General features: G+C 40.6%; 1 protein-coding gene across 4 annotated transcripts in view; it reads left to right on the top strand.

Moving 5' to 3' along the window:
- The window catches only part of COL4A2 (collagen type IV alpha 2 chain), a 144,980-nt gene that overhangs the window by 97,396 nt on the left and 25,383 nt on the right, over window positions 1–22,201 (top strand). For all 4 annotated transcript variants that reach the window (XM_027675100.1, XM_027675101.1, XM_027675102.1 and 1 more), the window contains 19 exons: window positions 985–1,020; window positions 1,114–1,176; window positions 3,328–3,363; window positions 3,994–4,035; window positions 4,566–4,640; window positions 5,771–5,815; window positions 7,036–7,098; window positions 7,850–7,894; window positions 10,236–10,289; window positions 10,556–10,622; window positions 11,874–11,975; window positions 12,702–12,857; window positions 14,656–14,748; window positions 15,047–15,213; window positions 17,390–17,462; window positions 17,550–17,656; window positions 18,815–19,016; window positions 19,769–19,828; window positions 20,567–20,629. In XM_027675100.1, coding sequence (XP_027530901.1) covers window positions 985–1,020; window positions 1,114–1,176; window positions 3,328–3,363; window positions 3,994–4,035; window positions 4,566–4,640; window positions 5,771–5,815; window positions 7,036–7,098; window positions 7,850–7,894; window positions 10,236–10,289; window positions 10,556–10,622; window positions 11,874–11,975; window positions 12,702–12,857; window positions 14,656–14,748; window positions 15,047–15,213; window positions 17,390–17,462; window positions 17,550–17,656; window positions 18,815–19,016; window positions 19,769–19,828; window positions 20,567–20,629 — 1,549 coding nt within the window. The remainder of the gene's footprint in view (window positions 1–984; window positions 1,021–1,113; window positions 1,177–3,327; window positions 3,364–3,993; window positions 4,036–4,565; window positions 4,641–5,770; window positions 5,816–7,035; window positions 7,099–7,849; window positions 7,895–10,235; window positions 10,290–10,555; window positions 10,623–11,873; window positions 11,976–12,701; window positions 12,858–14,655; window positions 14,749–15,046; window positions 15,214–17,389; window positions 17,463–17,549; window positions 17,657–18,814; window positions 19,017–19,768; window positions 19,829–20,566; window positions 20,630–22,201) is intronic.

Raw genomic sequence — 22,201 nt, 5'->3', positions numbered from 1 at the left:
AGGGACTATATATGCTGATAGAGTATAAATTGAAACCTATTCAAAAGCTACATCTGAGCTGTACTCAGCACAGAAGTGATTTGCTGACATAGTTTATGTGTATTTTGTGCCAGCTGTGAGTGCCAAAGTAGGATTTTCTGTTGACATATTTGTAAGTTGGCTGTATTTTAATGGAACCTGCTTTTCCTTTTAGAAACTCTTCAAATTTGCACTTGTTAGTAAATAGCAAAGATTAAGGAATGATTAAGTAATGTTTAAGAAATGCTGAAGTATGTTGGGGCCAAGGATGCATACAGGCACCTGTGTTCATTTCAGAAAGTACTTGGTTCCACAAATTATTCTGTTAACTAAACTCAAATTAACTAGATAGTTAGGATGCTACTCAAAATGATTGAAGGTGTTTGGACTGAACACCACATTATTTATGGGTGTTGGAAGGTCTTTGCACTAGAACATTTTTGGATCCAGTTTCCAAAAACATTTCAGCATGTTCTGCAGTTAAAATATGTGGTCACTGAAAACAGTATGTTCTAAATGCTTTTAGTGACTCAGAAGAGAATAAAAATGATTCAGTAATTCCCATGCAACTCATGAAAAATGAGCTTGTACATTTCAGTTAAGGTTATGGCCCTAATTAAGCCACTGGTTAGACAGAATTTTTCAAGGAAGATTTCAGTGTGGTCTGTTGTATATTTCAGCCTTGTAGTTTGGATCCCTAACTTCACCAGCCAACTTTGTACCCTGCTACTGTATTGCATGCAACTACACAATATATAGAAAGTACAAAATCTGTGTGGCCCACATTCAGTTATCTCAACATCTGTATGGAATACATCAGTATGTAAGGGTTTGTGTAGCATTGTATGCTATAATTCGTGTTTTCAGTGAGAAAAAAATTAATGAGTGAGAAAAGGATTCTATTCAATTTTTTATATAGTATTTATTGCATTTCTTACTTCTTTGTTGGTTTTTGTTTTTTTCTAGGGGGATCCTGGGGATCCAGGGTTCAATGGTTTTCCAGTAAGTAGTGTTCAAGTGAATGTGATAAAGTGTCAACAGTAACTGATATCAGAACAAAATTAATTGATGGTTGGTGTTTTTTTTTACTTAAAGGGACCTCCAGGTACGCTGGGTATTCAAGGACCTGTTGGTCCAAGAGGAGAGCGAGGAAGACCAGTAAGTATATTTAAAATATGTTCTCTAGAAAATTACCCTAATAGAAGAATTATGTCAACAAATTCCATTAGTTGGATTATAACCTAGGTTAGCAATAGCAAGCAGGTATCAATGGATGTAAAACCTTTTAAAAAGCACAGAGAGACATTGATTCTGTAGGGATGAATACTGCAGAAAGATGTGTAGTTCCTTTTGCCCTGTGTTGTCAAAGGCTTTTGATTGATATTGTATTTCTTTAACCTCCTTGGAAGACCATTGTTTGTAAAGATTGTTTAATGCTGCCCAGTCCACACCTCCCTACACTGAGTTATCAAAAATATCAGAACTTGGATACGTTATCTTTTCTGCTCATAAAGGATATGTATATTAGCTCTCTACACTTTCCAGAAGACATTGAATAGTATTTAGAATGCTATTTTAAACTATTTTTCAGACTTTTTTTTTTCCAAAATCAACATTTAGTTGATTTTGGAAAATAGTTCTTTGGGAAGACTGTGTTCTCTTCAGATACCATTTTCTACATTTCTTATTTCCCTGGTTAATAGTTTTATGGGTGAGAAACAGATGTTCAAATTCAATATATTTCATTTTTTTGAAGCTTCTTTTATTTTTGTGTAAGACAACATTATAGCATTTGTTTTGTCAAAATTCACTTTGGACAAAAACTTTGGACCTGCTTTATACCACTGATTTTAGGGAGGAAAAATTAATTCAGGTCTTCTTACACACAGCCTCCATAGCTGTTTTCAGGGACATCCCCCTCAAAAAAAAAAATGTAGGACTAAATTAACAGCATGACAAGCCTTTCCAAAGTTACTTTCCTGAAGTAGCTTGTTTTATCACCTGGAGTAAACTGCACCTTGCCTTTCTCCTCTGGTCCCCCTGATGGGAAATCTCCTCAGTCCTTTATTCACTCTTCCTTTATAGCAAACCCACAAAGTTCCTGAGCTTCACACAGGAGCTCATCCTGCAATGACTTACATTTCCAGTGCTCTTTCTTGGATCTTAGGAGTTCTATGAAAGATATATTTTCTGAGCCTCATGACTACATCCCTCTGGTTATCATATTGGCAACATCTCTTTTGAATAAAACACATCCAGTTATATTTGCTGCCTCTAAAGCTGTGACCCACCTTGTGAAAGTGGCCTGGGAGCATTTCAGAGGTCTGAGTTTGCATCGTTCCTCATCTCTATGTCCTGGGTACTGCATGAAGGCAGGTTTGGCTCCCCCAGGTATCTGCAAGCTCTCCAGGCAGAGCGATACCCTGCGCAGTGCATCTGCCCAGTAGGTTAGGCAATGGCTCACAAACTACTTGACTAACCAAAACTGATTCAAAAGCAATTTTTTTCAAAACAAGTCTGGTGTTCATGCACACAAAGGTACATAGCAAGGTGGAGATGCCTAACAAATTCGGGTTTGGGCTTGGTTTTGCATAATGCAGTTAACAACCCCTTCGGGGCTCAGTAGATGTATAATTCTGTCTGCAACCTTCTCTCTGTCATTAGTTCACCATCTTCTCTGAACAGCTCATGGTTCTTACTCACCCCACCTTTCCTACTCTTGACAGAGTTTTTAATGTGTAGAGCCTTTTGGAGCCTGTTAACTAACATAGATGACCAAAGCAAGGCGAGTCTCTCCAATTAACGGCTTTCCAACTGCTTGTAAGCCTCTAGCAGATTTATTTCCTGTTTCAGTTTAGTTTCCACCATCTTCCTTTGATTTCATTCTGTACAATCCCAAATAAGTAATCTGGGATGCATATGGTGGTTCAACCCCCTTTACAGACTGATGCCATACCAAGGCACTAGTCTGGTGAAGCACTTAAAGATGTGCTTAACTTTACTGACCTTAAAATGTTACTAAGTCAGGATCCAAAAGCATAAGTTCTTACTACTTGATATAAAACCAGGTTTTCATTAGGTCTAAGGTGGTGAAATGTTATTCTGTTCAGAAAGATTACAATGTGACTTAGGAGGGTATTTTTCAGAACAGTAACTACAGCTAATATAGTGAGGATAACACATGGAATGCCGAGAAATACACTGCCTACTAAATACGTAGTTATGTTTCAGGCGGAAAATAACTAACCTCCTGCAGGCATTGATTAGAAAGCAACAAGTAACTTGCTCTCCCCTATTGTGTTTCCCCAGGGACGACCAGGGCCCCCAGGACCACAAGGACCACAAGTAAGTCTTTCTGTCAAAGTAGTTAATGTGTTGCTGAGATTATCCAAGACCCACTTGAAGGCGGTAAAATAAAGAACCACAGGCTGCACCAAAGACTGTGTAGCACAAGACCTTCTGTTTTATCTGCATACCATGAGAAGTTAATCTTACACTAGGATTGCCTACCCTGAAAAGATTAAACCAGTTCTAGAGCCAGATTTAATTCGCTACTGTAGTCACAGTAGCTTCCCACGAACAGAGAATCCTTGCAGTCTTTACAATATTCAATTATATCTCTGTGGAAAAAATACTGGAGTTCATGTTCCAGCCCACTTAGGTTTTTTTATTTAGCATTCAGTGCTATTAAAAATCTTGCAAAAGAGATGCTTGAACTTTTTACAATGTTGCTCTGTGGATGACTCAAAGTCTGTTGTTAGAAGAGTTATCTTTCTGAAAGTTTAGGTCTATAAATTACTTCTAAATCTATAAAAATACTTTGAGGTAAACCTAGGCAATTATTTGATTGCAGTTCTTCAGTGGTGTCCTACAGACTTGTAAGCCTGAAAAGATCTTTAACCATGTTTAAATTTGAATTTTAGGTTCCAAAACTGAGTTGTACAGTTGTTAAATTTTGACCTGTTGTTTTTGCAGGGTAACAGGGGCCTTGGCTTCTATGGAGAAAAAGGTGAACAGGTAAAGGAAAACTAATGAATTAGTATCACTACTAAAGGACAGATTGATGTTACCTGCTATTTATAAAGGAACCTATTTTAGATTTGCAATTGCATTATGTAATTATAAGAGAAAAAACGAAGTATAGCTTTGATAGTATTTATAGCTTTGATAGTAATTATCCATAAGGAATGTCATAGCTGAATCAACTTCTGTATGTCTAGATCTATCTGTGCTGTCATTTACACTGACACAGAGGTAACACTTCTGAAATTTATAAGGCCAGGCTGCTTTATAGAAAGTGATAATCTTTACTATTATTCTGGAAACACACAGGGCAAGAGCAAGTATTGCTATATGTTAACCCAGCACAAAATATATTTATCTTGCCATCAATTTATTTGGTAGGTTGTATATGGTTTAGAACCATACTCCTAGCAGGGGCAAATCTGTATTGCTCCTTTTTTTGCAGTTTAATGACCCTGTGCTGATCAACAGCTTGGAAAGGTATTATAACCATTAGTCAACGTGCCTTCATGCTTTTCCTGCAGGGCCCCCCAGGTCCTCCAGGTCCACCTGGGCTTCCTACAAGAGAACTGATGGGTGTCCCCTCTGACAAACACAAGGTAACTAGAGGGTATTTTGATGAAATAAACAAGAAACTAAGAGCACTGCAGTACCAAAGCTAAAATATTGTACAAATGTGTTTTTACATACAGAACTTTGAAGACTTTAGTGTATCAAAAGAGAAATCTGCTACTTTTCCGCAGCTTGGATCATAAAGTATTTATTGGAACTATGGTGGCTAAAGTAATTCAGAAAGTACTTCTCAAGTATAGAGGTGCCTTAGGCAAACTTTTTCTTTTTGTTTAAGTATCCAACTACTGGCCATCACTCACATCTGATTTTACAAGGAGAAATACCTGCTGAGAAATCATTACTGTGTTTGTTTTTGTAACTTACCTATGTGGTGCAGATGTTTGTATACTCAGAATTAATGCTTGTTCATATGTATTGAAGAAACCCTCAACAGGAAGATGAGTTTATTCTCATTTTTTGCTTCTTGTTGGGAGCAGAGATACTCATACCCCATATGTGTATATTCTGTATCAGACACCAACCTCCAAACCAGTAATTTTTCATCCCGAATTTGAAGTTAGAAAGTTTATGTGCCTTATGCAATTTCTTCAGTAAGATGAGTAAATTCGAATGATACTGAGAGATCTAAAAATGCTTTTAACACTCTGCAGTCTGCATTAAGTTACATACATGCTGGGATTTCCATAACTGAGCAGAGATGTCTGCACGTGAGCTACTTACCTGGAGACCTGTTATATTCAATGGAGATGTAATCAGTGTAGTGAATAGACTTTAGACTATGATTTGTCTCATCCTAACAGGAGCTCTCAATCAAATAGTTCATAGATAATCAGTAGGTAAAAATGGGAGAATGCATTTATTCACAGGCAGTACTTAGGCACTCACCACCCAGACACCTCACGAATATGCCTGGAAACAGCCAGGTATTCACACTCCTAGACACATTTTCAGAAAAATTATCAAATTTTTTTTAACAAGCAACTTCAAGAACTTGTTATGAAAACATGCATTTCATATGACTAGTATATGAATAAAGAACAGCACAAAAGTAGTGTGTTTTCTCTCAATAAATATTTGGCATTTTGTTTTGTATAAAAGTTACTAAAATGTAAACAGGAATGCCCAACATATCTGAATATTTTTTCTTTATTGTTAGGGTGAAAGAGGAGACCCTGGACCAAAAGGGGAAGCTGGAATTCCAGTAAGTCAAGTGGAGAAGAATGAAGATAAATAAAAATATTGGAGTTAATACTGGTGCACTCTTCATTGAAGTGATGCAATATAGATATAGAGCAATATAAATATGGAGCAATATCGATACGTTAAAAGCAGAGACACCAGTTTTAATGCTTTAGAAAAACTGAACCACTTTATGTGTAATAACTCCACAGCACAATCAGTTGTTCTCTTACTGGTGTACCAAAATAAGATTTCACTTACACATCTTCAATTTAGTTTTAAATATTAATAAATCTTTTTACTTACTCTTCTGATCTACATATTAAAATTTCACTAGATTTCAATAATTAAAAATACATGGAATATTTTTTAATCCTTTTTAATCTACTCTCCAATACCTACAGAATTTTGGTCCCTTGAGTCTTTAAATCTGTTGAGTAAGTGGGCGGTAATCTCATATGTTGCTGTATTGTGCAGAGCTGTCAACCAGGCTTGACTGAACATGGTTTAGTTATAACTCACAGGGAACCTCTAGACTGACTAAATAGCTTTGCCATTGAGTGGTTCCTTTTGACTTCCCAGAGCAGTTTAAAATACAGTCTTTACCAATCAGGGATGCCTCAGTGAGCATTTTGCATAGCTTTATTTTCTCAGATGGTCTGGTCAGCAGCTCCATGAGGTTATGGGAGAAGGTCACAGTGTGAGCCCTGATGCCCTCTGTGTGCAATTGCTAGCCAGTTCTTCAGCTGCTGGTCATATTTTACACATGTAGGGTTTTTTTTACTCATTAGGAAAACTGGAGATTATATGCTGATGTAGCAAAAGGTGATATGTGTTTCCCCCTTTTTTTTTTTATTTTGTTTTTTGGTCCAGTTGAGTGGATAGCAGTATGCCTATGTTTGCCAAATAGTTCTCTGAAGCTACAGTCTGGGCATAAGCTAAGTTACTTAATTGGTTGTATAGCTTCATAATTACTTTGGCTCTTCTTCAGAATTGCAGCTACAGAAGAAATAAAGGAGATGATAGGCAGGAAACACTGTCCTTTCCCTAATGGCCTACTCCCGCTATTGTAACATGTTACACTTAATTTTAAGGACAACAGTTCTTTCACATGCAGCTATTATTAGATCCTCCATGTGTTACAGTGATGCTTTCTTCCTGTTTAAGCTTCCATAAAACAGCATTGCCATTTTTTTTCACCTAATGAAGAAATATGTTGAACTGACTTGCAATGTTTCCTAGGGTGTACTTCTCTATGCTCCTGAAAAAGGTGAAGAAGGAGTAATAGGCTTCCCAGGACAAAGGGTGAGTCACTTACTAAAATTCACCCAGCTGAATGTGCAAATCCAAGCTGACAGTTTGCCTTCTGAACAAAACATGGATTAACAAATGATAGAAATTATAGCTCTTCACCCCACCAGGTTTGACCAGCTCAGAACTGCCTGGTGCAGGAAAGCGAAAAGGCCATTTTGAAATGGTAGTGGGAGGAGGGCCCCACAGGACTCACAGGAATGCCTGTGCAATCATTGGGAGGCCCTGTGCATCTCTTACTTAAAGCTGTGCTCACTAGCCACAGCTACTGTCCTTATCCTCATCACAGAGTGTATTTCACTGTTTCCATCTGAGCTGTGTTCAGCCATGGTTAGCAGGCATGAGTTTGACTCCACTCACTTGTGACCTCATGAAACAAAACCTAATTTAAATCCTACCTTGTAGCATCTATAAATGCTTGTTTTGGGGTAGTGTTTCTGAAGTGCTTAAACAGAGTGAGAACAGTATTTAGCATACATTTTACAAAAATTGGTCATCTTTGAAATCTTCATGGTCAATTTACAATGTATTGATTAAGAGAGAAGAAATCAAATACCAGATTAGATTTCAGACCTGTTCTGTTTGCACTGTACAAAAATCCCATTGAAAACATACCTGAACTGTGACTGTTAGTGTTAGAGTTTCAAGGTGTCAGATGTATTTTATCTAAGAAATAATAATGGTTCTTAGCCATGAGGATGTTAGAATGTCACTTTATGTTGCTAATTTTTTTTTACTTTCATAGGGACTGCCTGGCATCAATGGTTTTCCAGGACTCAGTGGAGAAAGAGTAAGTATTTCATATAAGACTGTTGTTTCCAACACATATATAGACAATCTGTCTAAAAAGCAAACTGTAGAGGACAAATTCTGCCTGTAATTACACTAGCTGTAGTCTAACAAATATTGTCTGGATTCATCCATCATTGTAATTTTGGGTCAGTTATTTTTCTCATCAGTGAGAAGAAAAAAGCACACTCTATAATTAAAGTCTGGTTTTGCTTAACCCATGAGAATCTTTTAGGAGCACTAAGGAGATGTCATTTTCTTTGTTCCCATTACTGTGACTATGATTTCTGTAACTTTCTTCCTACAAACAGAAACTTACTTTTTGAATAGCTTTCTGCAGATGTGGTTGAGATGGTTATCTTGGATATCAAAAAGAAGAAGAGATGGAAACTGATAAATATACCAGTTAAATCTCTGTCCCCATGGAAACGCACCCAAATATTTGAAATAGCATTCTGTGAGACAGAGAGGAGCTCATACTTTCTGTTTGGTCTCAGAAAAAGGCTTCTTTAGTCAGCATTAGAAATCACTTCCATGAGGTAAATAGCTGTGGGATGCATGACTTTTCCATGTTTTGACATCTTTAGTTGTTTAAGGATTTGTCCTGCCATCAAGGCATAACAATAATAACATGAAACACATGGGACATAAAAATACATGAAATCCGAAAAATAACATTTGCATAGCTGTGCAGTCCCATGGCAAAACCTGGAGGTGTGGAAGTGAATTTGCTGTTAGTAATATGTACATGGAGAGGCTGATGCAAAACCCATTAAAGCCCACTGGTTGACCTTAACACAGGTTCATGCTCCAGTCAGATGTGGTCAGTGGCTGCCCCTTATTGAGGATGAATCTTGGCAACCATTTTAGAAAAAAGTACATTGGTTTAGATGGAATATCATTGTATAATGTGTATGTGAGAGAGGACACCCTACTCTAGGTGCTATTCACAGCAACCTCCTTGTTGCTGATTTTTGAGTGATTTGATTTTTAAGAAAGAAAGAAGGATGGTTCAGTCCTGCCAGCACACAGATGAAGTCGCAGTAAATTAGGAAGCTGCTGGCTTCACTTTTAGACCACCAGCTCCACCTAGTGTAAAGAGATTTTACACCTGATACTCAAGAGGCTGCTTTTGGAATGGTGTGATGTACGGTTGCCATTGGAAAGCTCTCTGAAATGCGTGGTCCAGTTTGTGGCATCTTGCTGAGAGCTGTGGTACTCGTAGTGCTTTGAAACCGCTTTGAAAGTGATTTACAGAGCTCATTATTAACATTCAAGTTCTATGTAAGAGCTGTACCCACTGTGAAACTTGGGAGATGCTGAATTTTGAAAAAGCTGACTAATAATCTAATTATAAATGTGAATTATACAAAACTACTGGCTTCAGCAAAACCATGTTAATTGATATCAGTTGTTGATCTGGCCACTGTTTTCTATTAACATCAGTCTCTTTCCAGAGTCCTTATGAACATTTTCTGTAGAGAGCAAAAGTTGTCAAAGGGCTGAATAAAGCACACAGAAGAGATCATCTCATCTGTATCAGCATCTCTGAAATCCGCACTCTTCCCTATTCACCCCCATCAGCTGAAATACATTCTCATGTGATAAGATATACCATATTTTACCATGCATGTTTTAATCAATGTGATTTGGAATTCAAACCTTTTAAAAGAATGGAGTGGGCAGGACTTAAATATTATAATGTTTACTGGTGTGGGGATGGAAAATTTTCTCTAGGGTTTGGCATGCCCATAGTGGGAGAGTTCGGTGAAGGTATCTTCAGGCTTGGTCCTGGGTTCTCAGTTAGGGAACCCTTCTTTAGCCAAACAACCCCCAGTCACACTGAAAAGTGCAAAAAGGACCTGTGCACTTCAATGCTATTTCACTGCTCACTGTTTACATTCCAGTGAAAATATATCCACTTGTAATGATTCCAACTTGTTTAGTCTCCTTGAAGCAGGCTGGTGTGTTCTGGCTACCTGGTTCATGTGTGTTGGAGTCAGCTGGCACTGAGTGTTCCCTTTCTCCTCCATCCTGCAGCATCCATGGACAGTGTGAGTGTAGGTGCTCCTTCTACCTTCACTGCTGCCAGGGGCAACAGACCCTGCGGCACAGTAGGTACCTCTGGCCTTTGGCAAGAGTTAGGATTGGTCCAACAGGTGGAACATCAAAACTCAAGGAGTCTTAATAGTGTTACCCAAATTACTATACCCAGGGAGACAAACTGCTGAGCTCTGCCGCCTAATTTTCACACTGACATTGGAGGAAGCCAGCTGCTACAGTCAAAAGTTTTAGTATCTCTCTGATAAAGGAAAAGTCAACCATTTTTATGTGTATTACAGGGTTTTCCAGGATTTGATGGTCCACCTGGTGGCTTTGGTCCTAGGGGAAGCAAGGTACCGCTTTATTTTCATTTGCCCGAAGCAATAAACCAGATGTCATTTTGCTTTCTTTTGTATTCAGTAATGTAGCAGCAATTTTCTTTGTTGTCATAGTAGAACGGTTATGTGCTTTATTAACTTGAAATCTCTAAGGTTTCTTAAATGTCACGTTACTGCCTTTGAAAGCTTGTTTCTTTATGTTTCACGTGCATACCTTTCCATTTTAAAAGACATTCTCTAGAATATGTGCTTAGGTGTGATACTTCAACTTCTGTTAATAGGGGGAGCCTGGCGAGATAGGTCCTCCAGGACCAGATTCCTATTTTCCTTCCCGCATCCCAAGGAAAGGTATGTCTTCTTTGCTTAGATTGTTTATCTTAGCTGTGTTTTACTACTTTCTGTGTAGATCAAAAGCATGACATTCGGACAATTCAACTCCTAAAACACCCTGTGTTTTGCTGAAGTGTTCCAGAAGCGATAATTGTCTTCTGAGAGAGTGCCCTAATCACCTTTTTGCAGGCAGATGACTTCTTTGTCTATTCTGCTGAAACTGGATTGCTATACAAAAGGCATCCATGCTTGCCTGTATCCACAGAGAAGAAACAAGCAAAAAAGCATGTGACTTCATTGTCCAGTGAAAGGAAGAATGGGAGAGTCTGTCTTCTGCATCCTGTTTCAGAGACTCTGGAAAAAGTGCAGTAATGACAGTACAGCAGAGAACATTCTTATCATCTAGTATTTAGAAAGAAAGAAAAAAACCCACACATTAAAAAAGCCTTGAGGAATAGAAGAGGATTTTTTAACTTTTTTAAATTGACAAATTTCCTTTGTGATCTTTTCACTAAACTTGTTGCACCCAACATCAGCTGTTCTGCAGAGCTGGGGTGGCCAGACTAGAAATACGTAGAAGGTGATAGCAGTTTGCCAAGGCCAAAACTATGCAAAGGAAGATGCCAGCAAACAACAAGAGTGATCACATGCCATTGACCCAGCCTTTGTCCTCATGCCATTGAGTTTACTAGTCTTGCTGAAACCCAGAGAGACTAGCAATGCCCCTGCCTCCCAGAGAAAGGGGCAAGAGGCCCAAAACGGTGGTCAAATCACCCAGAATACCCTGCAAGGCTTTTAGGGGCAGGAGAGACTGTGTAGAGAGAGGAAGAAGCATGGAGGGGGCTGGACACACCATATGTCCTCTGGTATCACTGACCTTTAACAAGAGCATGATACTTTCTGCAAGCAATAGCTGGCCCCAGGCAGATGCTTTTGGTATTAGGAAGCAAAGGAAAGCTCACATATCACACATCTGTTACAATGGCAACTTCCTGTAGGAAAAGGAGGGGCTCTCCTGAGAGAGGTGGTCTTCTGTGCTTCCCTGGACCAATGTAGCTCTAGCTGCATATTAGTAAATGCTGAGAGATTCTGTCCTTCTTCATGGTCTTGGTAGCTCCACACCGTTCCTGTCATTCCATTTCTAAAGCTACTTTTTAGAAACTATTGTAAATTCTAATACTCTGAAGCCCTTGAAGTTCCTAATGTTTGTTTTTTACTGAACAGCAGCATCACACTAACATGTTTTGTGGAACCGGGGATGTCTTTCAGGTGCAAGAGGTGATCCAGGCTTCCCAGGTGTTTCTGGAACACCAGGAGACCGAGGAGAGGAGGGGGATCGTGGGTTGCCTGGTCTCCCTGGATTCTCTGATGGTAATATCCCAGCAGCACATGTTCCAACACCTTAACATTATAATGAGTTTTAACTGATACAGAGTCAGGATGTGGGAAATATATGTGCAGACCATGGAATATGCAGTGCAGAGTGGTAGATAATAACTGTGGGGGCAAAAAATGAAAGAGTCATTCCTTCAGCCCAATGGCGCTCTAGCAAAACAACTGAAATAGAGATGATGACAGAGCCTTGCCTCAGTAACTGCTATTGATTTGCTCGAGTGAAAAGTGCAGTTACCTTTTTTGTTCCATGCTAAATAGATGCATTTTTTCTTGCACATGGTGGCCTAGTGGTTAGCATGCAGGACTCTCACTGCTGCGACCCAGGTTCGATTCCTCGGTCTCCCGGGCAGATGGAACCCGTTAGCCCTGTGAGGCCATCCATCTATGAGAAGGTCACTCTAAACAAACCTACGTCCTGAGGACCTCACTGCCATTGTCCAAGCTTGCTTGGCCCCGGCAGATGAACCTTAGGATTAAAGGGTGGGCTCAGTTCAGCGCAGGCTGTGTCTCACCTAAAAAATCCATTGCGCAGGCTGGAAAGGTAAAAGACCTTTCCCCAGATCTTCGTTCGCGAAGACTGGCCATTATTATTATTATTATTATTAGATGCAGTTGTATGAACTTTCTCTTCTATTACATTACAACTCTTTGAGCAGCATTGTTAAGAAATTTTTCTGAACTTCTTCCCTGGTTCTTTTTCAGCGGATGGGGATAAGCCAGGCTTACCTGGAGAAATGGGACCAAAAGGTGAAAAAGGTGAAAGAGGATCTCCTGCTTATTATGCAGGCCCACCTGGGCTTCCGGGTAAGGATGGCTCACCAGGACTCCGTGGTCCACCCGGTCCCGCTGGAGCCCCTGGTAAGTGCATGAAGAGAGGTGCTGAGAACTCACAGGACCATCTTTGCTTATTTTAAAGATAGCTGTTGCCAAGGCAAAGTGAGATAGTAGATTGACAGAATGAAGCTAAATGAGCAGTGGGGAGGTGTGGTGGGTTGACCTTGGCTGGACGCCAGGTGCCCACCCAACCGCTCTATCACTCCCCTTCTCGGCCAGACAGGGGAGAGAATAAGGTGGAAAAACAACTCGTGGATTGGGATAAGGCAGTTTATTACAGCAAAAGCAAGGCAGAACCTTGTCCACACAAAAACGAAGAATAGCAGGGGGCATTCTCTACTTCCCATGAGCAGCCATGATTGTCCACCTCCGAGAAGCAGGGCTTCAGTACGTGTGACAGTTCCTCAGCAGGCAGACATTGGAGACAATGAATGCCCCCCCTCCTGCTCTGTGCCTTAGTTTTTATATCTGAGCTGATGTCATATGGTATGGAATATCCCCTTGGCCAGTTTGGGTCAGCTGGCCTACTTGTGTCCCTGCCCAGGATCTTGCCCTTGATTGAGGAAGGAATGTTACAGAGCTGATGCTGTGCTCTGCAGCAGCCAAAACACTGGTGTATTATCAACACCCTGCTAGCTACCAATGCAAAGCACAGCGCTGTAAGGGCTACTGTGGGGAAATGAACTCCAGCTCAGCCAGACCCAATAGAGGAGGACACACAGAAAAGTCTTGTATGCTCATCAATGAAGGAAAGGTTTGCATGGGTTTTAGACATTCCTGACAACACTTGAAAGAAAAGAAGGTCTGTTTTGGGCTGGGGGAGGGATATGAATATCAGGGAGGGTCTGAAAGAGTTGGATTTCTTCCTTGTCCTGGAGTAGAGAAAACTAGGGGGAATCTTACTGCTCTCTTCCCCTACCTCTTGGGAGGTCATTGGGAAAATGCTTCACTAAGGAGCCAGCAACAGGGCAAGAAGCAATGGTCACAAGCTGCAACAAAGGAAGTTCTGGATAGATACTAGGAAAACCTTTTTTGCCATAATGGTGCTCAGACACTGGAACAGGTTGCTCAGGGAAGCCTGGACATTAGGAGGAATTTCTTCACAGAAAGGGCTGATAAACATTGGAATGGGCTGCCCAGGGTGGTGGAGTCACCGTCCCTGGAGGTGTTTAAGAAAAGACCGGACGTGGCACTTAGTGCCACAGTCTAGTTGACATGGTGGTGTCTGATCAAAGGTTGAACTCAATGATATCAGAGGTCTTTTCCAACCTAATTGGTTCTGTGATTTGGTACACTTCATCTTTGGATATATTCAATACTCAGCTGGACAAGGTCCTGAACAACTTGCTGTAACCTGAAGGCTGACCCTGCTTTGAGCAGAAGGTTGGACCAGGTGGCCTCCAGAGGCCACCTCTGACTGAGATTGTGCTGTGCTTCTGTGAAAAGCACCGCACTGCAGTGCAAGAGCAGAATTGGAGAAAAGGATATACAGGAGATGATCCAGAGATGGCTGTTTGTGCTAATGCAAAGTAGGTTGGGCTGAGTGAGAGAAGCAAAGGAATTCAGGGTGAGAGAGAGTGAAGAATGGTAAGGATCATCTGCCACAGCAGGTGGAAGTTAGGGAGAATGGGTGTGAGAAGCTGTGAGAAGATTAAGAGAGGAAGAGAGAGTGGGATACATCACAACAGGCTGGGTTAGACAGTAAGTGATATTAGGGGAAAAAGAAAGGGGCAGATGCAGTGCAGCTCAAAAAAATAGGAAGGAAAGAGAACAGTAAATCTACAGTAGATTAATTCATATTTTTATTTGATTAAATTTCTAGGTCCTCTCTATGGATTAAAAGGACAGGAGGGAATGCCAGGCAGATTTGGTATACAAGGTTTCCCTGGGCCAAGGGGACAAAAAGGACCTAAAGGTAGGTTATAACAAATAACACAATAGATGATCTGCTGTTATGCATTATGTAAAGCTCACACTGTATTCAGTCTGAGTTTATTGAACTTTGACATGACCGATGAATTTGATTTGGGGCTAACACAACAAAAAACAATATGTTGGCTTCTTGTAAGGAATAAGGAAAAAAAAAGAGTACTTTTCTCAAGTATTTGAGAAACTACTCAAGTATTCTCAAGTCTATATATAAAATGGTTACAGCTGCACATCTATTTGTTATGACAGAGCATTCTTCCTTCTCTTTCCAATCCTTTCCTTAGGCGAAGAAGGGGATTGCACTACATGCCTTTTGGGTGAGGAACTCAGAAGAGGCTCTACTGGCCCCCCTGGCCCTCCTGGCTTTCCGGGAATCCCTGGCCAGCCTGGGAGGAAAGGAGAACCTGGTGATCAAGGACCACATGGTCTTCCTGGCTACCCTGGAGCAAAAGTGAGATAGTTGTTTCTTGATTGCTTAGTTTTATGTGCCCACTAGAAGAAAAGAAGGAAAAAAAAGAGCCCAAACTATTCTCCATGTTAAAACAATGAAAAGTACAATTTATTTCTTTCTTTGCCCCTTCAATAGTTCTCAGGTTGCTATCTACAAAATACCAAAAGCCAAAAATTGCTACTACGGAAGTGAAAATAGGATGCTTTGGGAAGTGAAAATAGAATGCTTTGGGAAGAGCAAAACATTTCCACATAATCCAAAGTCCACTTTCTGTTTGAACAAAGGAGAATCCTTTCAAGCGTCTGTAGTACTGAGTGTGAAAAATTAGAAGCAGCCATAAAACATTTTGATAACACCTGTGTGCTAAATTGCATTATACTGAATATCTAAACCTTGAAAACAAAAAAATAGCTATGTAAAGATCACACTATTAATGTAGTGTTACCGCTGAAGGTTTCTGCAGGTATGTAATCAGTGAAATGATTCAGTGTTATTTTAAGTTCCTGAGATTTCTTTCGGCCTGAAAAAGATCAATGTCCAGAAGAAACATCTTTACCATGGAGTACAGATGTGGCTTCACTGACCATTAAAATTCAATTTTCAAAGATGGCCCAGGTAAAGCAGGATGCTTATATTCAATTCTGATCTCCCCCTTTAGACTAACAAAAGTGCAAACCTGTATCATTGAGATGACCTGCAGCTGAGATGCAGGTTCCACACATGCTTTTCACCCAGAATATCACTAAAAGGCAGAGATGCAAAAGACACACTTTTAAATAATGTATGGCACAGGAATATTTTAAACAAAAAATAAATTTATCAGGTACACTCTTTTATTCAGTGTCTGCCCTGGAATTCAGTAAGAGGTGGCTAAGGACAACCTAATGTGCACAGCTTATATTTTAATAGGGGACCCCTGGTGGCCTAGTGGTTAGCATGCAGGACTCTCACTGCTGCGACCACGGGTTCGAATCTTAAGTCCCCCGGGCAGATGGTAGCTCGTTAGGCCTGTGAGGCCATCCATCTATGAGAAGGTCACTCTAAACAAACCTACGTCCTGAGGACCTCACTGCCATTGTCCAAGCTTGCTTGGCCCCGGCAGATGAACCTTAGGATTAAAGGGTGGGCTCAGTTCAGCGCATGCTGTGTCTCACCTAAAAAATCCATTGCGCAGGCTGGAAAGGTAAAAGACCTTTCCCCAAATCTTCGTTCGCGAAGACTGGCCATTATTATTATTATATTTTAATAAGCATGAGTGTAATTATGCAGAACTAAAGCTAACTGGCATAGAATAGTCAATGGTAAATGAGTCTACTGGGTCTTGGCACCTACCATGGGTTTGGTCCTGTGGTTGCAAGGCACTTGGCCTGCAGCTGGCAATATGACTTTCAGATGGGCTGTTCAGGAGGAGGTTTCTGGATTATGCCAAGGACTCGGGAATGCCAGAGACTGGTCTTTAGCTTCACCACAGTTTGCCTTTGCAAGAGAGAAAGTCTCCTTCATTGCAGATTTTCAATGCATGGCTAGGCAAGGTCCTCAGCAACCTGCTCTATCTCCAAGTGCTAGGCTGGACAAGGGACCTCCAACCCTTCCAAAACTTTCCCACAGGTCTGTGATTTGGGGCAGGTCACTTAATCCCTCTGTGCCCAAGTTCCTGTCTCTGGTAAAGATGGTGCTACTTTTCAGCTCCAAAACAGTGTTTGAACCACAGTCCACTGCCAGCTGTGAGGCTGTCCTCGTTGGTAGTGGTGCACAGGAGGAGTTGTATGTCGGTATAACCCTGAGTGTTGTTTCCAAAGTGTCAAAGAGTTGCTTACAGCATTTGCTTTGGTGGCTAACACTGAGTAATTTACCATGCTTTCTCCAGTGGAATTCTGCAGATGCAGTCACCTGCAGGACTCTAGCTCATGGAAACACACAGGTGTCCCAGTCCATCCTCATGCAGAAGCTGCCCTACCATGCCATAGAGACTCTGGTCCTCGTTAGAATATATTAATAAAGATTCTGTACAAGAATGGGATTACTGAAGAGGAAATCATTCACAGAAAGTAATGGGAAAGAAGTAAAATTTAAGGAGAATTATTTTTTTAAGCAGGACACTGGAAACGCAAATCTTGATAATTATTTCTTAAACAGTTCTGGTTTGTTTCATTTTTTTTAATGCATGTAACACCAGGGATTTTCGGGTCCAGCTGGATTTCCTGGACGAAAAGGAGAAAAGGGAGATTCTTTACATATAACTACTAAAGGTAAAGTAAAAATTTATATCACGTGTCTTTTCCTATTATTTATACCTTTAATTAGAGATTGGTCTAACAGTGCAAGGCCTTCTTTAGGCACCAAAGGAATCCGAGGAGATCCCGGGCTGCCTGGTATCAGAGGTGGAGATGGTTTCCCAGGCAGAGATGGATTAGATGGTTTACCAGGACAGCCTGGCCTTCCGGTAAGCAGCAAATACAGCTAAATCATTTCCACCACACCCAGTTACTAATGCATTTAATTCTGAGGGATTACAATCACCAGGCTATCCTTCTCTCACAGATAATGATACACAACAAGACTGGCTTTGCTAGTTATCAATATTTTAAAAATCAAGTTTTCTCTTAAGAGTTTTTAGAACTATCTTCCACTTTAATTTCCATTGCATTTAAACAACTGGGAAGTACTGCATAACTCATTTAGGCCATCTTGTTATTACTGGTTAATTTGTGGTAATTAGTGATTTATTAGTGACTCCTTCTAGCATTGTCTAAGAGAGATTCTCTGTGACTGAACTTCAACAGCTTTGGTTCAACCGAGTTAAAGAAAAGCAAAATTTGCTGCAATCGTATGTTCTTAAAATGTACATTGTGTCATCATATATATGCTTGATAGCAACTGTAGCCATCTAGAAGTTAGATATTTAGTCTTTGTTAATTTTCTAAGCTCCTTCTATAGGCAAAAGTTAAATACCTCGCAAAAGGAATTCATCTTGCCCGTCATAAATGCTGTTTTTAACCATTGGGATGCTCTTACATCGTATTTTAAGAGGGTCAAGAGCTGTATTCTGCACTCTGGACCATAGTGCTTTTTACTACCAGTAAAGATGGTACTTTATATTACTTCTGAGGATGGAATGGTTTTCTCTAATGATGTTCATAAGATATCGATTCAATAGTGTAGAAATATCACTAGAGGAAGAGACAAAGTCTGCCTTTTTGGGTGCATTTTTATGTCAGCTTTTCTCAGAAGTAAATGCCAGAACAGAACATTTCTAGCAATGCTTGTGGTCTCCCTAAACACACTTACAGCTTTTCAGAAAGGACCATGAGCCTTTCCGCAGCACTGATTCATTTTGCCCAAGTGGTGTTCATGGGCCAGCATTTTTAGGGAAATATTCTTTCAAGAAGTGCTTCTCTCATGCCTTTTCAGCTGTGAGGTCTACCTTAAAGTCAGATTGTTTAAAAAATATTTCATTTTCAAAGTTGTTTTAGAGACCTGGGATGCAACACTTGAGAAATTACTGCCTAGAAGATGCTATTCATGAGAGTAGTTCAACTGTTTGAGTTGTGTTTGTTTCTCAGCAAAGTCAGGAGTGACCACCTCCGTTCATTTCCCGCAGGGTGATGGTATCAGAGGTTTCCCTGGTGATCCTGGTTTTCCAGGTGAATTAGGCCCAAAGGGCTTTCCAGGAGAAGCAGGCCTGCCAGGTGAAGGATTTCCTGGTCCAAAAGGGTTCCGGGGTCCTCCAGGTGACCAAGGACAAGATGGAAACCCAGGACCTCCAGGTCTGCCTGGTCTGCCAGGAGAGCCCGGCCAACTAGGTAAGAGACATCTCCCTGCCATAGGAGATCCTCACTGAATTCCATGCAGCATTTGTACAGCACACTGTTGAAAAAGTAGAGCTTGGTGGAGGTTATGTGGAGGAAAAGGGATTGCTCGTATTGTCCAGAAATCTTAAAGAAGGAGATACTTCAGAAGTCCCAGTAGTTCTGTCAGGTATTGAAATAGGGTGAATGAATGTGTTAGTGCCAGCAAGGAACAACTTTCAGGTTTCAAGCAGTTGGAGGCAATGGAGCAATGTCCTGCCACTGGAATACTCACAGGTGGTTTTCTCTGATCTTTTCTATCCAACATAATCTTTTAATTGATCAGAGAAAATCATGTATCCATTCTTCAGGGCTCTTCATAGTATCTCTGCAGCTTTCCGAGTCCCTTCCAAGCATAAGAGTGCCAGGGCTACATTCAGAAAAGCTCAGGCTCAGAGTTTTATTGCTTGACTTCAAGAAGCCTGGAAGAATATGCAAGCTAAAGCAGGCACATGTCAACCCTACACAGTGTGTGGGACACACAGCCTCCTGACTCAGATAGGGTTGGGTTTTAGGCCCAGATCTAACCAATATATGGATAGAGAGTTCCAGTATATTAAAGCAAATAATTTGTGTTGTATGTGTGTATAATAGATATGAGAATACATTATCTGCTGTTGTAGATAATGTTAGAATTGAGAGCATTTTTCTCTTTTTGCAGTTTTTCTCTTTTAATAAAAAGTGCCTTTGCCCATTTTTGCTCACAGACTGTGGACAGGTCACTGAAGACTTTCCTAGAGGAGATGCAACTGATCCAATATGGTCAGGTACTGTACATGCAAATGGCTCTAATATCTTTTAATATTTAGTCTTATGCTGCACTTATAAGTTGATACTTTCTTTCTAATGACTGCTTTGGATGCTCTTGGTTGTAAACTATTTGAACTTCAGGTCACAAATAATCATGTATATAAAGTAAATTAATCAGTCACATTCTAAAATTATTGCACTTTTAGCTCTGCAATTCAGAAATTCTTTATTTCATTGTTCCTGAGTGTTTATTGTAACACAACAATGATTATTGTGCAATCTATAAGCACAGTACCAGAAATTAGGTGCCCAAGAAAATTTTAGCAACTTTTTTTAAAGAAGAACTTCGAGTGAAGATTTTCAGTGCAATTTGACATCTAAGAAAAAAAACCTTAAAACTGACCTGATTGCTTCAGGGCTATACATTGCCTACAGGGAACCAAAGTGTCTCTCTTATTCTGAAAAAGACAGTCATCCCTGAGGTTGGACTACCCTTCCTGTGCTGGTCTAACTGGAGCAGCCACCATAGCCCCTGTAAAATAGGCAGAAGAGCAGCTCTTGGGGTGAAGCTCAGCCTGAGTGCTCTCCTGAAAATGCTACCCATGGCCAGTTTTTTTTTTACTGAAGAATAAAACTTCTTTTGCCTGTTAATTTCATTCACCTGTTTTAATGAAGTTGTCCCAGCTGCAGACACAGAGACAATGAGAGGCAGCATATGAGCATGTAAGGTGCAACTAATTCTTGGTTTTTTACAGGTGCAGGCTGTGTGAGGCCACCAAAGGGATCCCAAGGCAGGCCAGGACTGCCAGGAGCCACAGGTAATGTTTTGCCTTCCCCTTTGTTTCCCACGTGCACTAAATTTGAGGGATATCTTGCCATATCGATGAAAGCTGAGCCTTAGCAGACAGCAAGTTTTAGTAATTACGTTGAAGGACAGTGTTAACCTGACTCTGGCAGAGAGATCTAAGCATGCGGCCCAGGTGACTGCACCATTCCTGAGCTAATTCTGCCTTTGCTAATGAGTGTCAGCCATGAGACAGAAGACAGAAAGGACATAAAGGACAGCCCATATCTGAGCTTTTCTCCGCATAAAAGTAAGAGTATACAGAGAGAGTCTACAGGTTTATTGGTAGAGAGAATACTGAGGTCTCTCAGAGCTGATGGACACCTCACAAGGAAAATACTGAGAGGAAACACCTCTTAGAGGAGAATATCACTCTCAGAGAAGGGTGATAAAAGGTTGCAATGGAGGAGTGTGACACATCATTCTTACTGTTCCTCCACGAGTGATATACAGAGCGCCCTCAGTAAATGTGAGTTTAGGGTCTTTAACACAGCTCCGTGTTGTGTGGCTGGCTGTCACAATGCTGTTGTGCTGTCCGTAGCCACACACGCCTTCCTTGCAGAGCTGGTTCCCCCTAGCCCAGAGGAGCCATCTGATGATCCTGGGCCTTCCCAGTACTGACAGTTCCCCACCTCCTTCCAAGAGGAAGAGGAGGTGAGAGCAGAGTCTGAGGGATTGTGTGAGATGGAATTGAGAGACATATGGTCAAGGTGTGCTGAGTGGTCATAATGACTGACTTGTGAGAGAGAACCTGTGACCAGCACTGATAGTTCCTATAAGCTTACATACTCCCAGCCTAAGCAATAAAGCTGTTTTTCGGTAAATTCTTCTCATCACCAGCTGTAAAGATACTGACAAAAACCATAACTGGGTCCTTAAGAGTTTGGGAAATGTGAAATTCGTGATGCATCTGTTCCTGTGCGCCTGTGCTTTAGCCAAGGTTGGAGCTCTGGAGTATAAATTTTAAGGTCAAGCTTTTTTTTTCTTTTTCAACACAAGTTTTATTATGGCATACATGGATTGATCATTGATTTATCTCGAACTAATGGATCTTAAAATGGAACATTTTATCTCTGTTGAAAAAAAAACCTGTGTTTTCTCAGTCCTAATGCCTGAGTTTGCTAGCAGGATCAATGCTTCTGAAGATTGTTTTCTTTGCCATCCTTGTAATTTTTTTCTGAGTATGATGATTTGTTTATTCTTTCATTCATATAAGCTTGAAGGTTTTTCTTTTAATGAGTACAGTCAGATTTAACTCCCAGCTGTAAGACCGCTGTAACACAAGTGGTGCTCTTTCATGTGTTTCATATTTTGTATTCTTGGTTAGTTCTCTAACAAATCTTTCTGTATCTTTGCCAGCTTATATGTTTTAGTAATTTTAAGTTTTGTTTTTCATCCTCTCCCTCCAAAAGCTAGAAAAGGCCTGTTGTTGAGCCCAGTGCAGAACTCTGTTTTTAGCTGCATTTCAACCTCAGGCAGTTCTGGATTTGGAAACCTTTGAGGAACAGGACACATTTTCATGGCTTCCTTTTGCCATAGCTGTGTC

The sequence above is a fragment of the Neopelma chrysocephalum genome, unplaced genomic scaffold (genome assembly GCF_003984885.1).
Source record: "Neopelma chrysocephalum unplaced genomic scaffold, ASM398488v2 Primary Assembly neopelma1_25, whole genome shotgun sequence".
Lineage (NCBI taxonomy): Eukaryota > Metazoa > Chordata > Aves > Passeriformes > Pipridae > Neopelma > Neopelma chrysocephalum.
Note: the sequence above shows the minus strand (reverse complement) of the source record. Positions and strands in the feature narration are given on the sequence as shown.